General features: G+C 45.7%; 1 protein-coding gene across 10 annotated transcripts in view; it reads left to right on the top strand.

Annotated features, from left to right (window-relative positions):
- The window catches only part of LOC131742653 (zinc finger protein 26), an 86,761-nt gene that overhangs the window by 52,641 nt on the left and 10,252 nt on the right, over positions 1-23,868 (top strand). For 2 of the 10 annotated variants that reach the window (XM_059040758.2, XM_067014455.1), the window contains exon 7: positions 1,687-7,485. In XM_059040758.2, the coding sequence (XP_058896741.1) occupies positions 1,687-3,671 (1,985 nt within the window). In that variant the 3' untranslated portion in view covers positions 3,672-7,485. Of the gene's footprint in view, positions 1-1,686; positions 20,898-22,321; positions 22,684-22,969; positions 23,066-23,868 lie in introns of those variants that run through there. The other 8 variants (XM_059040771.2, XM_067014461.1, XM_067014464.1 and 5 more) reach the window with 8 other exon arrangements.

Consider the following 23,868-nt stretch of genomic DNA (forward strand, 5'->3'; position numbering starts at 1 on the left):
GTTGATGTGAGCTACTCAGGTAAATCACATTTGCATGTGGCTTCTTTGCTCATAGCTTGAAGTGAAATATTTCCAGCTAGTCTGGGCCATGATGTTATTCCCTGTCTGTCACATCTGGGACTTTGACTTCTCATTAGGTATTCTGTCCCCTGATGTGATTAATCTTCTTTTGTCTTCCCTCCTTCTGTGGTCAGAGACACCTGTGCTTGTCCATCAGGGCTTTATTTTCCCTCACTTTGGGCATCTCTGGCATGAAGCGCTCTCTGTTCAGTCTCATTATGTCAGAAAATGGATTTTCGTTCCTTCCAAACCATTGGTCCATTTCTTCCCTTTTTTTTTTAAAGGAATGTAGCACAATCATTTTTTTTATTAAAAAAGTTTTTTTAACCAATTTATTTGTTTGTTTATTTTTGGCTGTGTTTGGTCTTCATTGCTGCACGTGGGGTTTCTCTAGTTGCGGAGAGCGAGGACTACTCTTCATTGCGGTGCGCAGGCTTCTCATTGCGGTCGGTGGCTTCTCTTGTTGCGGACCACGGGCTCTAGGTGCACAGGCTTCAGTAGTTGTGGCATGTGGGCTCAGTAGTTGTGGCTCGCAGGCTCAGGAGTTGTGGCGCACAGGCTTAGTTGCTTAGTTGATCCCATGGCATGTGGGATCTTCCCAGACCAGGGCTCAAACCCGTGTCCTGTGCACTGGCAGGCAGCTTCTTAACCACTGTGCCACCAGGGAAGTCCCATCTTCCCTTTTTAAATTAGGTTCTGCTGTGCTTTTTCTGTGGCTTAGACACCATGGAGTACCTGGAATTATCTCTTCCTAACATGTCTTCTATTATTTAAGTTTTTGGCCCTTTGAAAACATCTTTTTAAAAACTTCTCAATTTCCACTTAAAACTGGGCCTAATCTTAAACTTCCCAAATTGCTAGATAGATCCAGGTTCTCATCTCCTTTTGTAAGTTGTCTTATGTGGCACCACCAAGCATCCAGCAGTGCTCTGATCAGCTGGACCTCCCTCCTCTTTCCCTATTGTGATATTGACTTACTTCAAGGTCCCTCAAAAACAGACCCTGAGATACTTATCTGAGTGCAAGAACTTAGTGGGGCTGTGATCCCACAATGTTAGTGGGAGAAGGGGAAGTGAGATGGGGTGGGGGAGGAATGCACAAAGGGTGTGCTGCCGGGAAGGAACCCTCTGAGGGACCAGGAAGCTGGTTTCACCCTAACCGTCCTGTCTCTCAGTGACTGAGCACTGCTGCAGGGAACATTAGGGCTCCACAGTGTTTAGCATCCCTGCACACGGCCCAGACGTGCACTTGCAGCCCATGGAAGGTCTTGGTGGAGAGATGTGGGCACCTGGGGTGGGCCCCACATTCAACCCGAGCTGCAGTGTCCTCTGATTGTAGCTGAGGGAGCAGGTAAGGCTGAGGACCCACGGAGCGAGCCCATGTGGCCTGTTCAGCTCTTTCCCCCTTTCCCCCAAGTTGGTGGTCAACTCCATTCAAACTTAATTTACTGTCTGCTTTCTGTTCTTGTTTACAGCATTTAAGTTTTTTTCAATACCTAGAGGATAGACATTGTATTCAGACTGGGAAACTAAGCTTTAGAAGGCATTCATTCCCTCAGATAGTATTTCTAGGTTTTATTCAATAAGCACAACTATAGAAGGGTTCACAGGGTTTTTTTTTTCCTAGAACAAGTCTTACAAGTAAATGGTCACATCACTTGGCACAAGGATAACCAAGAGAAGCTTAAAAATATGAAACAAGATCAAGAATGTGATGCACTTGGAAAAAATTTCAATCTGAGCATGAACTTTGTTCCTTTAAGGAAATCAAACAGTGAAGGTAACATAGGTGGATTAATTTTAAAACATCATATAGATTTACTTATTCCAAAAGCAGATTATAGAAAAACAGAACCAGCTGACTTAAATGTATTTGATAAATTGTTTCTCCATACCAAGACTGAGGAAACTGATACTTGGTTAAAATACTATGAATGTGATAAGTATGATAAAGCTAGCTGTAAGAAGTCACAGATTATCATATATCACAGAACCCGTTTAGGGGAGAAGCTCTATGAATGCAGTGAATGTAGGAAACGCTTCAGTAAGAAATCAAGTCTCATTAAACATCAGAGCAGACACGTAAGAGAAATAGCCTATGGCTGTGGTAAATGTGGCAGAACCTTTCCCCAGAAGTCACAGTTTATTACACATCACAGAACGCACACAGGAGAGAAACCTTACAGTTGTAGCCAGTGTGGGAAAGCCTTCTCCCAGAAGTCACAGCTGACATCCCATCAGAGGACACATACAGGAGAGAAACCGTATGAATGTGGTGAGTGTGGGAAAGCCTTCTCCCGGAAGTCACACCTCATATCACACTGGAGGACACACACAGGAGAGAAGCCCTATGGATGCACTGAATGTGGGAGAGCCTTTAGTGAAAAGTCAAATCTTATCAATCATCAGAGGACTCACACAGGAGAGAAACCTTTTGAATGCAGAGAATGTGGGAAAGCCTTCAGCAGGAAATCACAGCTTGTCACACATCACAGGACCCACACAGGAACAAAACCCTATGGATGTAACGATTGTAGAAAAGCCTTCTTTGAGAAATCAGAGCTCATTAGACATCAGACAATTCATACTGGAGAGAAACCCTATGAATGCAGTGAGTGTCGGAAAGCCTTCAGAGAGAGGTCCAGTCTCATTAACCATCAGAGAACCCATACAGGAGAGAAGCCTCATGGGTGTGTCCAGTGTGGGAAAGCCTTCTCCCAGAAGTCACACCTCTTATCACATCAGATGACACACACTGGAGAGAAACCCTTTGTATGCATTAAATGTGGGAAGGCCTTCAGTAGGAAATCCCAGCTTGTCAGACATCAGAGAACTCACACAGGGGAAAAACCCTATGAATGCAGTGAATGTGGGAAGGCTTTCAGTGAAAAATTAAGCCTCACTAATCATCAGAGAATTCATACAGGAGAGAAACCCTATGTGTGCAGTGAGTGTGGGAAAGCCTTTTGTCAGAAGTCACATCTCATTTCACATCAGAGGACTCACACAGGAGAGAAACCCTATGAATGTAGTGAGTGTGGGAGAGCCTTTGGCGAGAAGTCGAGTCTGGCAACCCATCAGAGAACCCACACAGGAGAAAAACCTTATGAATGCAGGGATTGTGAAAAAGCCTTCTCCCAGAAGTCACAGCTCAACACTCACCAGAGAATTCACACGGGAGAGAAACCTTATGGGTGCAGTCTTTGTCAGAAAGCTTTCTTTGAGAAATCAGAACTAATTCGACATCAGAGAACTCATACAGGAGAAAAACCTTATGAGTGCAGTGAATGTAGGAAAGCCTTCAGGGAAAAGTCAAGTCTCATCAATCATCAGAGGACACATACAGGAGAGAAGCCCTTTGAGTGCAGCGACTGTGGCAAAGCCTTCTCTCGGAAGTCGCATCTTATACCACATCAGAGAACCCACACAGGAGAGAAACCCTATGGTTGCAGTGAATGTAGGAAGGCCTTCTCTCAGAAGTCACAGCTTGTTAATCATCAGAGAATTCATACTGGAGAGAAACCTTATCAATGCAGTGAATGTGGGAAAGCCTTCTCTCAAAAGTCACAGCTCATTAATCATCGGAGAACTCATACAGTAAAGAAGTCCTAGAAATGGCATTAACGCTAGTCTTTGACAGAGATTTTAACCGCATTGTACTTCAGAGGATGCAGTTATGGTAAATCTTCCAGGTAGTAGTTGCATCATGTTACATGTCTGAGTCCCTGTTTAGGGTAAGAACTCTAAGTGAGGTTCAGCAGATTAACGTGTTTATTATTACATGTTAAAATGCATAGAGGAGAATAACCCTATGAAATGCAGTGGATTTCAAAAACTTTTCAAACCTTACACAGCAGAGAACTAACAGCAAAGAAGAATCCTGTGAATATCAGGAAACCTTCCAGAGGTCAGATCTCATTAGTTGTCAGAAACATTTCCACTGGGAATGAATCCTAGTCCAGTGAGTCAAGGAAAACTTCATGAACACAGCAAATGAGGTAATATTTTCATCAAGAAATGAAGTTCATTGTACACAAAAAGATGCCCTCAGCAATGAAAATCGATGAAAATACTAAATATCGGACAATCTTCAGCAAGTAACCCCACCATATTGTATTCTGTGGGTAAACCTAACAATTTAAAAACATTAGGAATATGTGCCCCTAGAAATAATGCTATAATGGAAAGCCATGCATTCTTTATAGACATGGGTACCAAAAATACCCAATTCTAAATGATATTTAGGCAGAAGTATGAAGTTTTAAAAAATATGTGACTAAATTGAGTCACTGGAATATCTAAATGAGAAGTTTCTCAGTGGTATGTAATTATGGCTTATTTTCCTGTGTCACACAATGTGTTTTGTATTTAGGAATTGCGTATGGTAACGTAATGGGGAGCATGAGATGCACATGCCTTGTAGTGCCTCTGATGTCTGTCAAGACACACCACATGCCACTGGTTTTTCTATTTTAATGTTACTATAAAAATGGTAACTCATACATGTCTTGTTGCTCAGTAAGTAGCATGAGTAATATCACCACATTTCCTTTTCCTTATGATTTGTTGGTTTATAAAAAGGTCTATTGTTGTTACTGATCTTTCTCTTTAGTAACAAAAGCCAACATTATGTAAAGTGTTTTGCATCCCCAGAGTCTGAGAAGCAGTTTATATAAAACCTGATTAACAAGTATTCAAGGGCAGAACCGTAGAACAGCACAAGTGACTTGTGAGCAGAGGGGAGGAGGTGTGTGGACTGCGGCTCTGTGCTCACCCTAAACGGCGGGACCCTCTTCTCATGGAGTGTGGTGCCCCTGGTATCGTAAGTGCCATGTCACCCAAGTACAACTTGTATTTTACTGTGATGAAATAGCATGGATACTGTGTGCTGCTATTATGTATTTGGTGTTCTGTAAAATATCTTGTAAAAAAATTAGATGCAGAAACCAGTTATTTGAGAATTTTGTGGTGAGAAGTATATTTTTGATGTATTCAAGGAAGCCTATCTTGCCTTCCTGCAGATTTCTGTGATTAGTGGACAAGTATTAGGAAACAAGTTTTTAATTATTTCATCATTTGAAATATTTGTATTTCACTGGCCTTTCACCTGTTACATCATGTACATGGGAATGTTACCATCGCATAAGTGTGGTTCCTTTTGAAAATGCATGAACTATTCCTGAGCTTGTTTAGAATTTTGTATTAATCTCCCTATAATGTTGATTGACAAAGTCAACTGTATTTTTTGTGTGATGGTGAAATTCAGAAAAGTCCAGGATTGGCCTTGTTTCCAAACTTGGAAAAATCAGGCCTTCTCTCATGCTAAGTTGTTTTATCAGTGTGGTGTATGGTACCTTTGATTCTAGCAGTATCTTTCCCTCTAATTACCAATTTTACATCATGGTTGGAAAATTGGGACTTTTAATAAATGATAATAATTTTGTGAACCATTGTTCCGAATTTCAACAGCCAGATAATCCTCTTTTTCCACATGGTAATTTTTAAAAGTCCCATTTCCCAAATTTTTATTCATACTCACATTTATGGACTTCCTACTTTTCTCCCTAATACCTGAAGGTCATTTTACCAGGTGGGGGAACAAGTAGTTACAGTGTGGTGTTTTACTTTGTGGTTTTTATCCATTTTTTCCTTTCCATCTATCCTGGGTCTCTTTCCTCAGCCTAGAGGTTGATTCGTTAGGTCTTGGATTGAGCTCAGGAGTCTGTTGTCTAAAAACTTTTTAATTTTGCTCAGTCCTAGTCTAGATTATTCTATTAACTATTAAGTACTTAAGCTTAGAACTTCCTTTACGAGTTGATGGAACTTCAGCACTAGCCTCTTGATTGAATCCCAAGAGCAAATGTGTTTTCTGAAGGTCTGGTATTAGTCATCAGGAGGGCTGATGCTGGCAGCAGAGGTTTTGTTTATCAAATTACGTGAGGTGGAGACCCAGATGTGTCGTGTAGAATTCACTGAGAGCTCTCTCTTCTGAAGGGTCACAAGAGGGCTCTGATTCTGAAATTGGAGATTCTTAGTGTTACATTTTAAAATTACCTTGGTAAACCACAAAAAAATAGGTCTCCACACTTCATCTCATTGATTCCTACCACAAACCCCACATCAAGAAGAAAGCCACTTTTAAAGCTAGGCTGGATTTACTTGCAGTTTCATGAAGCACAATAAATTACAGTGAGATTGAATACGTGAGGGGAAGCATCTCCTTTCCTTTCCCCTTTCACCACCCAGTTCCCTCCACTGGCCTGGGGACAATCCTGCAGAGCACAATTTCTGTTGTATCCCTTTTACTAAGTAGTGGATCTTCTGGAGGTCCTGTCTGTGAATTTTGAGACCTGTCTCAGGACTGCCTTGTGTTCAGCCTTTCTTTGTGGGCTTTGATATCTTCTGACAGTTATCTGTATGGGTCCATGTGTTCCTGACATTTTGGTTTCAAGAACATCACTTGTAGAACCCTGAAATAAAATGAACCTAAAGAATACCAGATTTGTCTACCAATACCTGTATTACATAGCAGAATATACATTCATAGACATTTGGATTCTACACTCGATACCTCAGTCTTTTGGTCATTTATTCCAGCAGTACGTGCCCAGGTTGTCAATTTCAGTGAGTTTGTTAGTCTACAAACGTGGTACCAACAAGCTTTCAGATGTTGAGCACCTAGTCCTGGCCTACATGCTGATAAACTAACTCAACCTTGACCCTTGCAGCTGTATGCATATTTTTTGCCCCTTTATTTTCATCCTTTTTTAGTCCATTTTTCGCACTTATACATAGTAGTTATTTTAAGATGCAATTCTGATTATATACTCCTGTGCTGAAGTATCGTGTGGCTAATTGTGGACTTAAGGTGTAATATTCTTGTGGTACATGAGGACTTTACCCATCATTTCTGAATACTTTATCTTTCCTCTTACACAGTAGTTTTTTGGCTTTCTTGAACTACTCGCAGTTCCTTGAGATTTCTACAATCTCATTGTATGCTTTTTGCAAATCTACTGCCAGCGAAAAGCCCTTGTTCCTTGTTAACGCCTGTTCAGCATATGTGAACCTGTACATGTATTTGTCACTGGTGATATTGTCATTGCATGTTTTATCTTTCCCATTAGAAAGCTTCTGGAAAGCTAGGACTATCTTGTTTGTCTGTATAATTTTAGCAACTGAAGCTTTAGTACATAAATGTGGGTGGTGTCAGTGGCTGTGTTTTCTACCACATGGGGAAGTGTAGTCTGCATTGGGAGAGAAGAGTGAAGCCACCATGGAAGCAAAGTCATGAGCACCCTGGCTGCACCCCAGGATCTGGTTCTTGTCTTGATGTCCGGGTTCATCTCTGCCCTTTTTTCTGCCTTGGTTGTTGGATTGTGAGATATCCCAAACATCCTTCTAATAAATCCCCATGTTTGCTTCAGCTGGTTCAAGTTGTGTTTGTTATAACCCAACTAACAGTGAGGTCAGGCCGTGTCGTAAGTTGGGGCTTCTGGGAGCAGATACTGAGATGAAGTTTGGGGTGCAAGATGTTTATTGAGGATCAACATGAAGTAATGGGAGAATAAAAAGGAAAGGATTGGTCAGAGGAAGAAGTGACACTGCACTGTAGGTTGTGGAGACCTTGGCCAGGCCAGCGGGGGTGCTGAAGCAAGCATCACTCGTAAGAGCGTCTCATATTTGGCCAGGATTCTCAGGCCCTTACAGCCCTGAGTGGTCAGTCAGCAGAGGCAGGCTGTCCTGGGAAGGGAGTGTACTCAGGTCAAGCGGCTCTTTTCCCCCTGAGGCCAACCCTGGACACACTGGCAAGGGGGGCGTCCCTGCCACTGGGCAGAAGGTCGTTCCCTGAAGAGGGACCTGGCTGGTGCCTCTCCATGACTGCACAGAGCATCCCTTCCCAGTGCTGGGCGTGTCTAAAGAGAGACGAACAAAAGGGAGATCAGGACAGACTATAGCCCTCCTGTTGCAGTTGTTTCCTCTCATCTGTTACCCATTCCAGATTCTCACTCAGCTACCACCCATGCTGGCATCAGCATGAGCCAGATCCTCGAGGACCTGCGGGGCGCCTGAGGCCTGGTCACCATGCCCTTCTCAGATCCCAGCTGCTGAGTTTCTCCAGGTACCGTCACAAGTGGGCAAGAAAGCCCCAAGAAGCCCCTCGGTGGGTCACCCGAGTCCACTCAGACTCCTCCCGGCCCAGCTGTAGCAAGCAGCCTGTCCTCCCCATGGTGTGTCAGACACCCCTGCAGAGACCACGGCTTCGCTCACCTGGTGGTCCCTGGGTGCAGGCACACAGTCCCCAGGTCATGGGCTTCTTATAATTAAGTGGAAGATGCTCTGTCCCTGTGAAAGGTGTGTCCCTTTGGGGGTTCAAGACCTCTAACTGCAGAGTCCAGAGTGGATGGTACTGGAAGCACAAAGGCCCCTGGAGGGTCGTTGGTAGTGGTGGTAGGTGAGGCCTACCCTCACTTCAGCACCGATGGGTTCTTCTACTTTGAGGACACAGCACCATATAAAGGGCTTTTGTCCAGTTCATAGGCTGCACTCTGAAAGGTGGCACCCTGTCCTGACAGAATATTGCTTCTGAGCTGGGGCTTCAGCTGTGCTTTCACTAGGCTATTCCAAAGCTCTCTTGCTACAGGTGCACCCACTGGGTCCTTTTGTGCTGGGCACAGTCTTGCATACCTTTTGGCTGCAAAGTGGGTTCTCTGGTCTGATGCAGCATATGTGGGTTCCCATATTGGCTGATCAGACATTTCATAAGCCTCTGGATAGTGGTGCTGGCTGAGGCCCTATGGGCAGGAAAGAAAATGCATACCTGGCATATGTGTCTCTCCTGTGAGAAACACACCGGCTTTTTGAGGGCCAACATAGTCAAGTGCCAGTTGGTCTCCCCAAGGAATGGTGCTGTACTGGGGCTCAGTCGTGGTCTCTTACTTTAGACATTCTGTAGTGGCCAAATCAGCCATGGTGAGAGCGGCTCTGTGCTGTCGGACAGGGTGGGCATTCTTGGCAATTAGAGTAACCCTTGCATTGGCTCCCTGGCCTTTGGTTAAGGGCCACCATGGTGGGGAAGGCCAGATGGATGGCTCTGAAACTTACTCCCAGATAAGGTAGTAAATAAAAACAATACTGGGACTTCCCTGGTGGCGCAGTGGTTAAGAATCCGCCTGCCGATGCAGGGGACACGGGTTCGAGCCCTGGTCCAGGAAGATCCCACATGCCGTGGAGCAACTAAGCCCGTGCGCCACAACTACTGAGCCTGTGCTCTAGAGCCCGTGAGCCACAACTACTGAGCCTGTGCTCTAGAGCCCACACGCCACAACTGCTGAGCCCATGTGCCACAACTACTGAAGCCCATGCTCCTAGAGCCCATGCTCTGCAACAAGAGAAGCCACCACAATGAGAAGCCCACGCACCACAACGAAGAGTAGCCCCCGCTCACAGCAACTAGAGAAAGCCCATGTGCAGCAATGAAGACCTAACTCAGCCAAAGTTAAAAAAAATATACATTTATTTAAAAAAAACAGGGCTTCCCTGGTGGCGCAGTGGTTGAGAGTCCGCCTGCCGATGCGCGGAGTACGGGTTCGTGCCCCGGTCCAGGAGGATCCCACGTGCCGCGGAGCGGCTGGGCCTGTGAGCCATGGCCGCTGGGCCTGTGCGTCCAGAGCCTGTGCTCCGCAACGGGAGAGACCACAGCAGTGAGAGGCCCGCGTACCACAAAAAAAAACCCAAAAAACACTACTGCCTTCCAGGTAGGGGCTGAGAGGGAGGGTGGCAGAGATTAGTGCTGTTCTTAAAGACCTGAAGGGTGCCTGGGGGGGTGTCCCTATCATGTGTCTGTTTGATTCGGTAGCATAGCCCGGGTAGAAGCCCAACATATCCTAGAGAATGACTATAGGCTAAACACTAGGCTAGACCCTAGCCAAGTAGTGGTCCAACTTGCACACATGGCCTTGTTTCTATAGCAGATTTACGTGCCCTTGGTTACATGGCATGCAGCCTTTGATTTGACAAGAGCACTCTTTTTATCCTGCTCAGGAAAAAGGATCAGAAAATGTTTGCATTACCATGGAGCAGACAGCATTACACATTCACAGTTTTATCCCAGGGCTGTCATCATATAGTCTGAAGAGATCCAGGCTATCTGGACATGCATAGGACATCAGCGTGCTCCACTGAGGCAGTGAAATCACTCTAGTCAAGCAGGATGCACATGAGGTGGCCAGCAGCCTGAGGACCTGATGCACTACATGCATCCCAGAGGCTGCGCGACACCCTGTGAAGGGTTAGCAACTTACCACAAAGGTAACATAGGACTCACTTTGCTGCACACGACTTTAGAGATTATTCAGGAAGTTTGGGGAGGCTGGTTTTCTAGTCACTTACACATTTATTGACATCAAGTTATAGGTATTTTCTTACTAATTTTGGAATCTTCTCTATCTGTAGTTACGTTGATTTTTCTTTTTGAAAAATTCCTTTTTTTTTCTTTTTTGGCTGCATTGGGTCTTCGTTGCTGTACGCAGGCTTTCTCTAGTTGAGGTGAGCAGGGGCTACTCTTCATTGTGGTGCGTGAGCTTCTCACTGCAGTGGCTTCTCTTGTTGCGGAGCACGGGCTCTAGGCGCGTGGGCTTCAGTAGTTGCGGCACACAGGCTCAGTAATAGTGGCTCGTGGGCTCTAGAGTGCAGGCTCAGTAGTTGTGGCGCACGGGCTTACTTGCTCCGCGGCATGTGGGATCTTCCTGGACCAGGGATCGAACCTGTGTCCCCTGCACTGGCAGACAGATTCTCAACCACTGAGCCGCCAGGGAAGTCCTGAATTTTTCATTAATAATATTAGTGAATTCCCTTTTATTCTTGTTCCATCTTGGCAGAAATTTATTTATTAGCTTTTACAGTGAACAAGATTTTGATTTTGTTGATCTGTCAGTACCTTTGTTCCTGTTCAGTTAATTAGCTGAAAGCTGGACATGGCAGAGGCCAATCCTAAGGCACCAGAAATTCCTTGGCATAAGTATTTAAAGAAATATGATTGTTGATCTAGATTTATCATAAGTAATTCACTCACCAATTCCTCCAATTTTGACCCCCAAGAGGGACCAGAAGACACTTCTTTTACCTGGACACTGAGACACTACGGGGAGATGGGAGTCCCAGCATCCTATAACAATGTGCTTGTTTTCCAAACTGCCCCCCATACCAGCCCTAACCACGGATCTGCTTGCTTTTACGTTATGCCAGGTTTAGAATTTTGGATAAATGGAATCTTATGAAAAAAAATGTGCTTATCGGCTAAGGGTGAAGAGGGAAGATTCTGCCGCTGACGTGAGACCCCTGCTATCAGAGGGGAGTGCAGGATTCTGGGAGGGAGCAGTCCTGGTAGCAGAATTTAGTTTTGAGAAGCCAGGTGGGCATGGTTACTGTGTCACCGAACGTAAGTCCATGTACCCGACAGCACAGTGAGGCCAAACAATAACAAAACGTCAGAGCTTGGAGCAGAGGAAGGTTTATTGCAGGGCCAAGCAAGACGACAGGTGGCTTATGCCTTAAAAACCCTGAACTCCTGGAAAGCTTTCCCCAAAGCCCTTTTATAGGAAAGATGAGGGAGGGGCCTGGGTAGCTGTTGCAAACTTCTTGGTGTCAGATCCTTTGTTCTTAAGGTCAGGTCACTGTCGGGTCATGATGTTCCTGTAAACCTCTAACAAAACAGATGCTAGTCTCTGTTCTGTTTCCAAGCCTCCTGGCGGCTTTTAACACTTAACAAATCCCATGAGCAAAGCAACATCATTACCCCTCGTTTACTTTTTCAAAGTCCCAAGGCTTGACTTTCGCCCCCAAGGTCCAGGTCCTGCCTATATAGGAGCAGAGGGTCCCTGCACGGGCTGGTCACCCTGACCCGGAGTGTTCATCCAGCACCCGGTCTGGGTCCTCCAGCCGGTACCCAGGCCCGGCTGAAGAGGCAGATCTCAGCTGGTGGTGCCCTCAGGGCCAGGTCCCCAGACCCTGCCCAGCCATCATCACCGAGGGAGCCAGGCTCCCAGGACCCAGCCGGCCCTCAGCTCACCCAGCAGCCCCAAGGCTGGAGGACCTGGAGGGCCCTGGGGAGAAGGCTGCGATCCACCTCTCACTGCACTCTCTGACCCAGGACCCCTGTGTGTCTGACCCCGAACCGCCGGGCTGACGGTCCCGAGCTAAGGGTCTCTCCGTTATGGTCGTCCGCTAATGGCTGCTCCCGGCCCCGCCCCTCTTATAACTGCAGTGGGTTCAGGCCATGATGGTAGTCAGAATTGCTGGACCTATGGAGACCTTTGGAAGTGGTTAACTGATCATGGGATCTTAAGGTCCAAAATAAAGGGACAGCTTATGAAGGTCTTATCTTTGTAATAAAAAGTACAGAAGCTGGATATCCTCGAGGATAGACCCTGTCATTGCGTCACAAGTACATACTGTGAAACCTAGGAACCGTCCACAGGCCGTTTTACTGACTGTTTCTGTGTAAGCAGATACATGTTAACACTGGTGGACTTACCCACGATCACCATCCCATTATTACACTATCTTTGCTTAAAATGGGTCGTTGGATCTGCACAAGATGAGTCACCCTGTCTTGTTTTCTTTCTCTGCCTCTTCTCGACATCAGTGTGAAACACAAAACCCCACATGCTTGATGTCCATGATCGAAGTGCCAAGCTCAACCACATGGCCTTTCCCTCATATTTCCTTGTCCCTGCTGTCCCAGTTTTGTTCCTGTCGGGATTCTAACAACCAGCCAAGTCAGCTACTTCTGCCAAGAAATTGGTCCATGTCCATGTTCACAGCCACCCCTCCTCCTACATGAAGCAGGGTTCCAAGAGTCCTGCTGACAGCTTTGACCACTGGGAAGGTTTCCCTTAAAACCGCCCTTTAGGATCTTCACAGAATGGGGGCTGCATATCAGTGGTCCCTTCAGATGGTGCTGATGCCTCTGTGAGCCAGGCCTGAGTTGTCTCCTCCTCAGCCAGTGGTCATAGGGAGCCCCCCACGAGGGACATAGGGGGCTGGACTCCCTATTTAAACATTTACTTTGGGACTTTCCAGGGCCTGGTCCCAAATAAATCATTTCCACAATACGATGAATTGCAGCAGCAGTCAACGAACCCCATAATCCACCTGAGGATGGCCATCGCTGGTCAGTGACGGCACAGCGGTGAGGCTTGGTCTCTATTAGAGCATGCGGCACACCGGAATCTGCTTCTCCAGTGCAGAGTCGTTCTCTGCCACAGCAGTCATGGCCTTGCTACTGAATCCGAGGGCTTTGTAGCTCTATTGGAGACTGAAGAAGACTCCCCACAGCATCCCATCTGCCTTGGGTCCTAACACAGCAAGAGCTGCAGCATCATGTGGCTTCATCTGGAGGACGAAGCCCTGGGCCTTGCTGCTGAGCTCTTCCTCTGGGCTCCGCTCAAAACTGGAAGCATTCCAAGATACCCGCAAATTATTCACAGTAGAATTTCCAAGTGTGTCCCAAACTGCCTTCCGGATTCAAAGTTGTACGTCTTTGTGGTGTGGGGGTGTGAGTTTTAGTACTTCATCCCTTACTTTAGAGGGCTGTCCCAGCATTGCTGGTTCACTAAACTTCTAAAAACGTCACTGATATCAGGCTCCTAAGTCTTTGGGGGGTTTACCTCCCACCATTTGGGGCATGTGTGCATTATCAGGGCATCTTGGGTACTTGCTACCTCTTATAAAACACCAGGGCCCAGGTTCTGATCAATTGCTGCTTTCTACGGGGTTAGACCTGCTATTTTAAAGATTGTCCCTTTAACAAATTTTAGGCTATCCATCTTCATTCTTTCTTCAGAAGCACATTTTAAAAATAAATTTTATTGGGCTTCCCTGGTGGCGCAGTGGTTGAGAATCCGCCTGCCAATGCAGGGGACACGGGTTCGTGCCCTGGTCCGGGAAGATCCCACATGCCGCGGAGCAACTAAGCCCGTGAGCCATGGCCGCTAGGCCTGCGCGTCCGGAGCCTGTGCTCCGCAACGGGAGAGGCCACAACAGTGAGAGGGCCCGCATACCGCAAAAAAAAAAAATAAAATAAATAAATAAATAAATAAATAAATAAATTTTATTGATAAAATGTACCTATTTTAATGTAGAGTTCAAGTTCCATGCTTTTTTGTTGTTTTTTGGCTGCACCACGCGGCATGCGGGATCTTAGTTCCCCGACCAGGGATCAAACCCGGGCCCCTTGCAGTGGGAGTGCGGAGTTCTAACCACTTGACTGCCAGGGAAGTCCCGAGTCCATGCATATTGATAAATATCTGTGCCTGTATAACCACCACTGCCACCAAGATGTAGACATTTCCATCACTCAAAATGTTCCCTTTTGCCTCTTCCCAGTCAGATCTCACTCCCACTGCTGACCCCAACCATTGATCTCTCATCTCGTGCTGTAGATTACTTCTGTCTTTTCTAGAATTTCATATGAATGGAACTATTCAATAAGTAATCCTTTGTGTCAGCCTGATATTTTTGAAATTTGTGCACAATGCTGTGTGTATCTGTTTTTTAATTGCTGAGTAGTCCACCGTATGGTTATGCCAGTTTGTCCATCCATTCACCTGTTGATGGACATTCGGATTGTCTCATGTTTTTAGAAGAAACTCGAGATACCACACGACACTCATCAGAATGGCCAGACATCAAAGACTCCAGTACAAAGTGTTGGCAACGATGTGAGGAACCAGAATGCTCCTACATCGCTGGTGGGAATGTAAAACAATGTACAACCACTTTGGAAAACAGTTTGGCAGTTTCTTAAAAAGTTTAATGTGTACTGACCACAGGATTCAGCAGTATATACCCAAGGAAAATGAAAACATACGTCCATAAAAACTTGTACACCATGCTCATAAGGTTTGCTTTGTCTCTTGCTTCTGATCCCTGCTGCTGAAACTATGGTCATAGAACAGGAAGCAGTTAGTCAATAAAAGGAGAAACCTGAGGGGGATATATTTATATTCTTATTCTTAAAAAATATGTTCAGAAGTTAGCTTCATGTGACAGAGTCTGGGAGCCCGTTTGAACAGAAGACTTCTGGTTTGTCCCTTTGTGATCTCTGGGCCACTGAAGAAATTTGATTGAAAAATTAAGAGCAGGATGTTTTATTCAATACATGTTTTTGGGACCTACAACCAAACATTTTGGACAAAACAATAACACTGCATCCCTACATCACACAAAAATAGAAATTCCCAAAGGGATAATTTTATAATTGCAATATAGGAAACAATAAAAGCATCATATACAATTATATGAATACTTATAATATCATGGATGAAAAAGATTCTTCAAACATATATTTAGATCAACTATAAAGCATAGATTTCACCTCATAAATTTAATGTTATAGACTATAAAATTGTCTTGTTACTTGTCTGTAGTTTTATCTGACTAACATGATAAATTGATACAATGCAAGAGTGCACATTTACAAAAAGATACTTACTGAATATATTCAGTTATGCAAAAAATATTTTATGAGCCTATACATACCATGTGCTACCTATCATGTACCACAGTTCTAGGCAATGAGGTAAAGGTCCAAATAGGTTTCTGCTCTCAGGAGCTTATATTCTAATGAGGGGAGATAGACAATAATCGTTAAAAATTTTTTAAAAGAAGAAGATATCTAGTAAAAAATACTATCATAAAAACAAAACAGGGCAACATGATGTAGAATAAGTTGAGTGTGAGAGAAGCTGCAATTGGATGGAGTAGTTCTGAAAGGACTTTGTGAGAAGATAATTTGAGTGGAGACCCTACAGAGTGCTGTAGGCAGAGGAAAGAGTAATCAGTGAGAATTTTCAGTATGTTTTTGAAAGAGAAGGAAAAACAGTAAAAAAAATATATATAGTATAATCACATCTAAATAGGTGTGTGTACTGTTTTTGTACATAAACAGACGTTGGGACTTTTAACATTTTTTGTTCCCTGTTTCTCATACCTCTTCTCCATTTTCTTGCTTTTCTGTGGGTTACTCGAACATTTTTTAGAATTCTATTTTTAATTGTTGAAAGTATTTTTGAGTGTGTCTCTATGTATTGTGTGTGTGTGTGTGTGTGGTTTCACTAGGTATTACAATATACACACCCTACTTAACACAGTCTACGGGTATTGACATTTTTACCATTTTGACTGACGTGGAGAAACCTTACCTCCATTTAAGTCCCTTTACCCTCCCCATGCATTAATATAACTGTCTTAAGTTCCACATCAGATGGTATTATAATTTTTTGTTTCAGCTGTCACATGTGATTTTGAAAACTCATGAGGACAGTCCATTATGTTTACCCTTATTTCCACTGTTGTTTTTTCTTTTGTTACCAGTTCCTTTATAATTGTAGAACCTCTTTAGCCAGTCTTTTACAGTTAGGCCTTCTGGTGACAAATTCCTAGCTTTCCTTCATCTGAAAGTCTTCATCATCTGGAGGTCTTTATTTTCCCTTCATTTCTGAAGAGCATTTTTGCTAGATAGAGAATTAGGGGTTTACAGTTTTGTTTTTTTTTTTTTCAGCACTTGAAAAATGTTGTGCCATTTCTTTCTGGCCACCATGGTTTCAGATGAGAAATCCACCATCATTCAATTGTCCCCTTATATGGAATGCATTGTTTCTGTCTTCAGATTGAATAGTCACAACTGAATTTCTAGTGAATTTGCATAGGGACTTAGGCAAGATGATTCTAAAATTTATCCAGAGAGGCAAACTCATAACACTAACCTAGAAAAATTAGAGAAGAGAAAAAGAGGGTACATGCCCTCCCAGAAAGCTACAGTAGTTAAAACCATATGATATGTACAGGAATAGAAGAACAGATCAGTGGGACAAAACAGAGGAAAGAGATTCAGATACAGATTTAGTATTAGAAGAGTATAGGGTATATTTTAAAATTTGGTATGTGGATACCCTTTCTAAATGAGAGAAATTCAAAAGTCAGGAGGGAAAAGGCTGATAGATTTGACTGCATAAAAATTTCAAAATACAGCATGTACACACACACACACACACAACCCCAAAGGGGAAATACAAGTAATGACTTTTGAGAATATGCTGTATCTGAAACATACATATGAAAGTTATAAAATCCCACACTAAGAACTAATACAAATCAATAATAAAAACACAGGGATCGGGCTTCCCTGGTGGCGCAGTGGTTGGGAGTCCGCCTGCCGATGCAGGGCACACGGGTTCGTGCCCCGGTCCGGGAGGATCCCACGTGCCGCGGAGCGGCTGGGCCAGTGAGCCATGGCCGCTGAGCCTGCGAGCCATGGCCGCTGAGCCTGCGCGTCTGGAGCCTGTGCTCCGCAACCGGAGAGGCCACAACAGTGAGAGGCCCGCATACCGCAAAAACACCCCCACAGGGATCCTAATGGAAAAATAGGCAAAGGACAAGAACAGGTATTTCACACAAGATAAATAAGACCTAGTCAATAAACAGAGTTGTTTAGTCTCGCAAAAAGTACATTAAAGCAAGATATTTTCACTCACCATGCGACAATATTAAATTTTGATGCTGTCCATTTGTCGTTCATTGAGCCCTCTGTGGCAAGCAATATGCTAGTTATGGGCGTATCTCATAGTGCTTATAGGCTAGTGAGGAAGATAATTACTAACAAATAATCATAAATACACATAAATAATAAATGCAATTGCAAATTATTGTAAATGATAAAGAGAATAAGTATAGGATTCAAGGAGAGTTTACAATCAAAGGAACCTTATTCGGAGATCACACTGGGATCAGAGAACACTTCTCTGAGTAAGAGTTGCTTGAGCTGAAATATGAAGGATAAACTGAAATGTACTAATTATGTTATTGTATGAAGGGATAGATAACCTTTTCAGGCTTAGAGAAAATTAACATGCTCAAAGGTCCTGTGATGTATGGTATATAGGGAAAGAAGGTTAGCACAGTCAGAGAGGAGGGAAATACCGTAAGAAGAGCTTGAAAAGACAGGGGTAAGATCATGCAGAGTATTGAGGACCATGTTAAGGACTTTTGCCTTTACTTCAGAGCTATCAAAAGCCATCAAATTATATTAAGCAGAGGAATATATTTGGAATTGCTTTTATAAACATGAGGCTGACTTCTGTATAAAGAAAAGATGTGGAGGAAATTGATGTGAAGTTATAGCAAGATTGCAGGTGAGAAATAAGTTTGGACAAGATTAGTAGTTAAGATTAAACACGGACACGCCGATTTCAACATGTCCCTCCCAAACGAATCCATTTCTTCTATCCTAAATTTGTCTTTTCCTGTGTTTTATCGTCTTAGTGAAATACGATGACTAAAATATCTGGGCAAGTTGTGTAAGTGGAAGTTGAAGTCATGAGAGTGGATAACGGTGGTAGAAGTGGTTTTAAAGAATGTACTTCTGGAAGCATTTCATCCAAGCAAGAAACCTAGTTCCTCCATGTATGCAATTCATTACCAGGTCCTTTACATTCTTCTTTTAAATTGTTTCCTGAATCAGTCTTCCTTAGCCCCAGCTCCCGGGCCCCAGGATACAGAAGCACTGCCTTCAGTGACCTTCCTGGCTCAAGTCCTTCTTCCTGTTGGTTCACCCTTACCACTCTGCACCACACTGCACATGAGACGTCACAGCCTCTTTAAAACTCTTGTCTTGTCACTTCACAGCATGCACGTTCCTTCACAAGGATGCTTACTTTTTCAGTCTCTTCTCTTTTCAAGCCACCTCTCCTTTGACCTCTTTTCACCAGGCCAGTGAATTTTTCTTCTTTTTTTCTCTTCCAGTTTTTACAGTGGACTGTAACTAAGCAGGACCCCATGGGGCCTTCCCAGGACAGACTCTCCCCCCACCTCATTCTCCACCTGCCTCTTATTTGTAGAAAAACTTTAGCCTCCTAGGCCTTCCCCAAGTTCCAAAGAACAAATTTAATCAGAGAAGTGAGAAAATGCAGAAAGAAAGGAAAATAGTCAAGCAAGACAAAATAATAGTTTAGCCATTAAACAAAGTCGAGGAACTTTAGTTCCTCCTCAAGAGCTGTAGATACTATTCTGAGCCGTGTCCTTTGAGCTGTTTTGCAGCTCTGAAGCCCCTACCAGGTGGGAGAAGTAAACTGTAAGCTGCCCACAAACACGTAGACCCCAGACAGCTGGAACCAGAAGGTTGATGATGTTGACTCCTGATGACCTCACCACCAACCAATCAGAAGAAGGTCCATGAGCTGATCACACACCCCACAACCCCCCTCCCTCACCCCGTCTTTATTTATTTATTAAAATTTTATTTTTTTGCAGTACGCAGGCCTCTCACTGCTGTGGCCTCTCCCGTTGTGGAGCACAGGCTCCGGACGCGCAGGCTCAGCGGCCATGGCTCACGGGCCCAGCCGCTCCGCGGCACGTGGGATCTTCCCGGACCAGAGCACGAACCCGTGTCCCCTGCAATGGCAGGCGGACTCTCAACCACTTCGCCACCAGGGAAGTCCACTCACCCTGTCTTTAAAACCTTTCCCTGAAAGCCTTCGGGGAGTTCAGGCCTTTTAAGCATTAGTTCCCTGGACTCCTTCTTGGCACCTACAATAAACGCTGCTCTTTCCTTCATCACAACCCAGTGTCAGCAGATCGGCTTTACTGCGGGCAGGTTGAGTGGACCCAAGTTTTCTTTGATAACACACCATTTTCCTTTGTTGTCTCTAATCTTTTTTTCATAAACTCATAAACTGTTGGCTGCACTTAGAACAATGTTCCCTGATTCAGCGGGCCCACTCTCTCTCCTAACCCTCCCATTTCAATACAAAGCTTGCACCCGGCCTCCCATCCCCTGGGCCTTTAGCTCTGTAGGTGCTTAGTCCCAAGACCTCCCCCGTGCTCGGGACCGAGCCACTAGCGCAGGGAGAAGAAAGCCCCCAGGAATCGCGGGCTCCTACGGCAGGGCTGCAAGGGGAGCCCGGCTGCCTCCTCTGCTCACGCGGACAGGTCGCCAGTCCCCGGGCTCAGCGTGCGGGCGGTCGCCGTCCAGGCCGCCATGGCTGAGCCGCCCCGCGGGGCTCCAGGCTCTGGGAGTAGCAACCCCTTGGGGCTGCGGATCCTGCTACTGCCGTGGTTAGGACTGGAAGTCCTGGATGGAACGGCTGGGGCCGCAATCGGTTCTGGGAGTTGTAGTCCGAGCGTGGAGGGCTAGGCCTCAGCCTGAGGCCGCGGTGGACCCTGGGAAGTGTAGTTGTCTGAGACCCCGCCCGCCCCCACCCCGTTCTCCCTGTCACGGGCGCGGGGCGTCCTGGGAGTTGTAGGGGGGTGGGGCGGGCACTCTGCCCACGACGCGCCGAGGCCGCGGTGGGTCCTGGGAAGGAGAGCTGTCTGAGGCCCGCGGCCTGGTCGTGGTCGGTCTCTGAGGCTCCGGAAGGCGCAGTTTGCGACGCTGGCTCGGGGTCCCCGTCGCGCCGAGAGCCTTGCTTGCGCGGGCCGAGGTAGGGGAAGGGCCCGCCCTACCCGAGCCTGTCCCCGCCGGGGCCCGGGGGCCGGGGTGCCGGGGACGGTGGCCCTGCCCCGAGCTCGGGAAGCCTTGGTTGCCCGGCTAGCAGCGCGGAGGAGACGCCCCAGCTGCGGCTCCGTTGAAGGCGGCGGCGCTGGGGGCGCGGGTCGGGCCCAGGCTCGGGGCCCCCGCCGCGGCGGGGAGGGAGCTGGCGCGGGCGTCCCTGACCCTCGTGACGAGGGCGGTGGATGCGGAGCCCGGGCGCCGGCCCGCGCGTCAGCTCGTCGCTCTCCCCGCCAGCTCCGCCTTCCACGCTCGGTTCTCCGCGGGCCCTGCCGTGAGCCATGTCTCAGGTGAGCTGGTGTTTCCTTTCTTCCACACAGCGCGGCTGTGTTTTCCGGACTGGATACACAGGCTTTCTTCCCCCTGCCGCCCTTCTGGCGCCTAAGGGGACGTGGGAGGGCTGGCGGGGCTGGGTGCGGGGCGGCCGGCCGGCCGGCCGGGTCTTAGAGCGGGCTGTCCTGCGCCTCCTTTCCCCGGAATTGGAACGAGGAGGGCTTTACTCTCTGCCCCTCGCCCCCTCTGTGGTTCATTCCCTGACTCTGCTTCCGTGGGGCGTCTGCTTCCACGCCTGCATCAGTGGTCTCAGCGCGTGATCCTGGATCAGCTCTGTTGGCATCACCTGGTAACTTGCTGGACTTGGGTATTCGCGAGCCCCACCCCAGCCTTGTGAACCCGAACTTGTGCATGTGCGGGTTGGCAGTCTACACGTTAACAGTCCCTCCACGTGATTCTCCTGCACGGCGCTTCCTAGGTCCTGGGCATCAGCGGAGAGCAAAACAAAATCTCCGAACTCACCGAGCTCATTTTTTAGGCAAGACGTGAAGTTTCTTTAGCAAGGGACACTGATTATTGTTGTTTTGGTGGAGGCTAAATGCATGGCTAGCAACTGTGCTTCACAGAAGTCGGGGATAAGAAGGCCAGCCCTTCCAAATTAGTCCATCTGGTTTTAGTGTCACTTTTCTGCCCTACTTTCTGTCATACTTGTCTCCAAAGCCAGAGGCTCTCCAACTTTTGCTGGGAGTCCAGTTTCCTTCCGTTCTGCAGAGCCCACTGTTTACGTCAGCTTCCTTTATTAGTCAATAATCTATAACAGATTATAGGCACTTAAATTTTTTTTTAAGTGTAAAATATAACTGTCATACTTCTGGGGCTGTTACTAGTTTGGGACTTTTAAAAATCCCTGTTCATGCGTAACAGCTATGTGGGTCACTCAAGTGCTGCAAAACCAGGCTGCAAAGCAGGGGCTTATTACTCCTCCTAACCCCGAGGGAAGAAGCTGCAGGTTCCATCCTGGGAGGCCCTTGTACTGTAGCCTTCATCGTCTTGTTTGGCGATATTGCTAAGCATCACAGCTATTTCTTCAGAAACGGGGTTAGCGGTGGTAAACTTGAGTGTGTGCCCCTTAATCGGGAGCTGCTGTTCTCTGCTACAGCCAGTTGTGCCTACGAAGAAATTCTTGCCAGATCATATTAAAATAGGCTGGTATTAAGGAAAATTTACTCTCCCTATTAGACATAAAGGGATTGTCTTCATTATTCATAAAACATGGTGAGATCTTAAGAAGTTTTGCAACCAAAGCCAGAAATCTATGTTGTTCACATGTATAGTCCTTTATCTTCCACAGAATTGTAAATTATCTCAGGACAAACCATATATATTTTTTCATCCTTTCTCCAATTATACAATAAAACAAAACAGCTAGTCTCTTATTTATACTCTTAATAATTACTCAGAATCCTGAAAACTGTCATTGCGCTACTTGTATACACTGTCCACCCTCCACAGTGGGACTCATTTCACTTCTTGATCAGGGCCTTTGGGAGCATGGGTGCTGGTTGTGCAGATGTCTGTGTGTCATTTCAGGGGTCAGTGACATTCAGAGATGTGGCTGTAGACTTCTCCCGGGAGGAGTGGGAATGGCTCCAGCCTGCTCAAAGAGATTTGTACAGACATGTAATGTTGGAGAACTATGGCCACCTGGTCTCACTGGGTAGGTATTTCTTCTCATCTCCCCTCAGTCAGAATTTGACCTTTAGGATGGCTGTTGCGAATCTTGGCTGAACATTCCCAAGGGAGGTAAGTTGTTGTTTTTTTTTTTAATTAGCTTTTCTTTTTTTTCTGGCTGCACTACACGGGGCATGGGAACTTTCCTGACCAGGGGATTGAACCTGAGCCCCCTGCAGTGGAAGTGCAGTCTTAACCACTGGACAGCCAGGGAAGTCCTTTATTAGCTTTTAAGAGGGGGATTAGAACTTCACCTAATCTTCAGAAATCTTTCATACGTACATCTGGCATTTCTAATAACGGCCCCTCTTTTGTAAGGATTCAGGGACTAATTGTGAATTTATTTCATTTCTGCAAGCAGGTCTTAACATTTCTAAGCCAGATGTGGTTTCCTTACTGGAGCAAGGGAAAGAGCCCTGGCTGGGGAAAGATGCGAGCAGAGGTCTGTTTACAGGTGAGTGAGTTAGAAGCTGGTGGGGAAGTTTTTTTTAAAATAACAACCCACCCAGTCAATGAGAAAGCAGTACTTTGTTATATGCTGGATGGAAAGTTTTCCTTTAAAGGTACCAGAGATACAGGGACTGTGAAGTCTTGCCCACAGCAAGGGGACCACTCACACCCACTTACCTGTCTGCCTTCAGTTCTCAACCTTTCCTCACTTTCTCACAGATAGATGTGTCCCTTTTCATTATTAGCTCTGTCTGGGCTCTGAATTTTATTTCTCTTTGGTTTCTCTTCCTTTTCTTTTTAAAAATTGACTTATATGTTTCCATTGTCTAAGTTAAAAGGTATATATATTTTTCTTTATACTGCTGTTCTAATCCTCTTCAAAGAGTGATTCATTACACTTTGGTTAATTGATGGGCTTATTCCTTCAGTCATATGTTATTTTAACAATTTTTAAAAAGGATTTATTTATTATTTTATTTATTTATTTTTGGCTGTGTCGGGTCTTAGTTTCACGCACGTGGGATCTTCATTGAGGCATGTGGGATCTTTCGTTGCAGCGCATGGTCTCTTCATTGTGGTGCGCGGGTTCCAGAGCGTGTGGGCTCTGTAGTTTGCGGCAGGTGGGCTCTAGTTGAAGTGCATGAGCTCAGTAGCTGTGGCGCGCAGGCTTAGTTGCCCCGCGGCATGTGGGATCTTAGTTCCCTGACCAGGAACCTCACGTCCCCTGCATTGTAAGGTGGATTCTTTACCACTGGATCACCAGGGAAGTCCCTATTTTAATGATATTTATTGAAGTTTTAATCTTGT

Source organism: Kogia breviceps, chromosome 15 (genome assembly GCF_026419965.1).
Source record: "Kogia breviceps isolate mKogBre1 chromosome 15, mKogBre1 haplotype 1, whole genome shotgun sequence".
NCBI lineage: Eukaryota > Metazoa > Chordata > Mammalia > Artiodactyla > Physeteridae > Kogia > Kogia breviceps.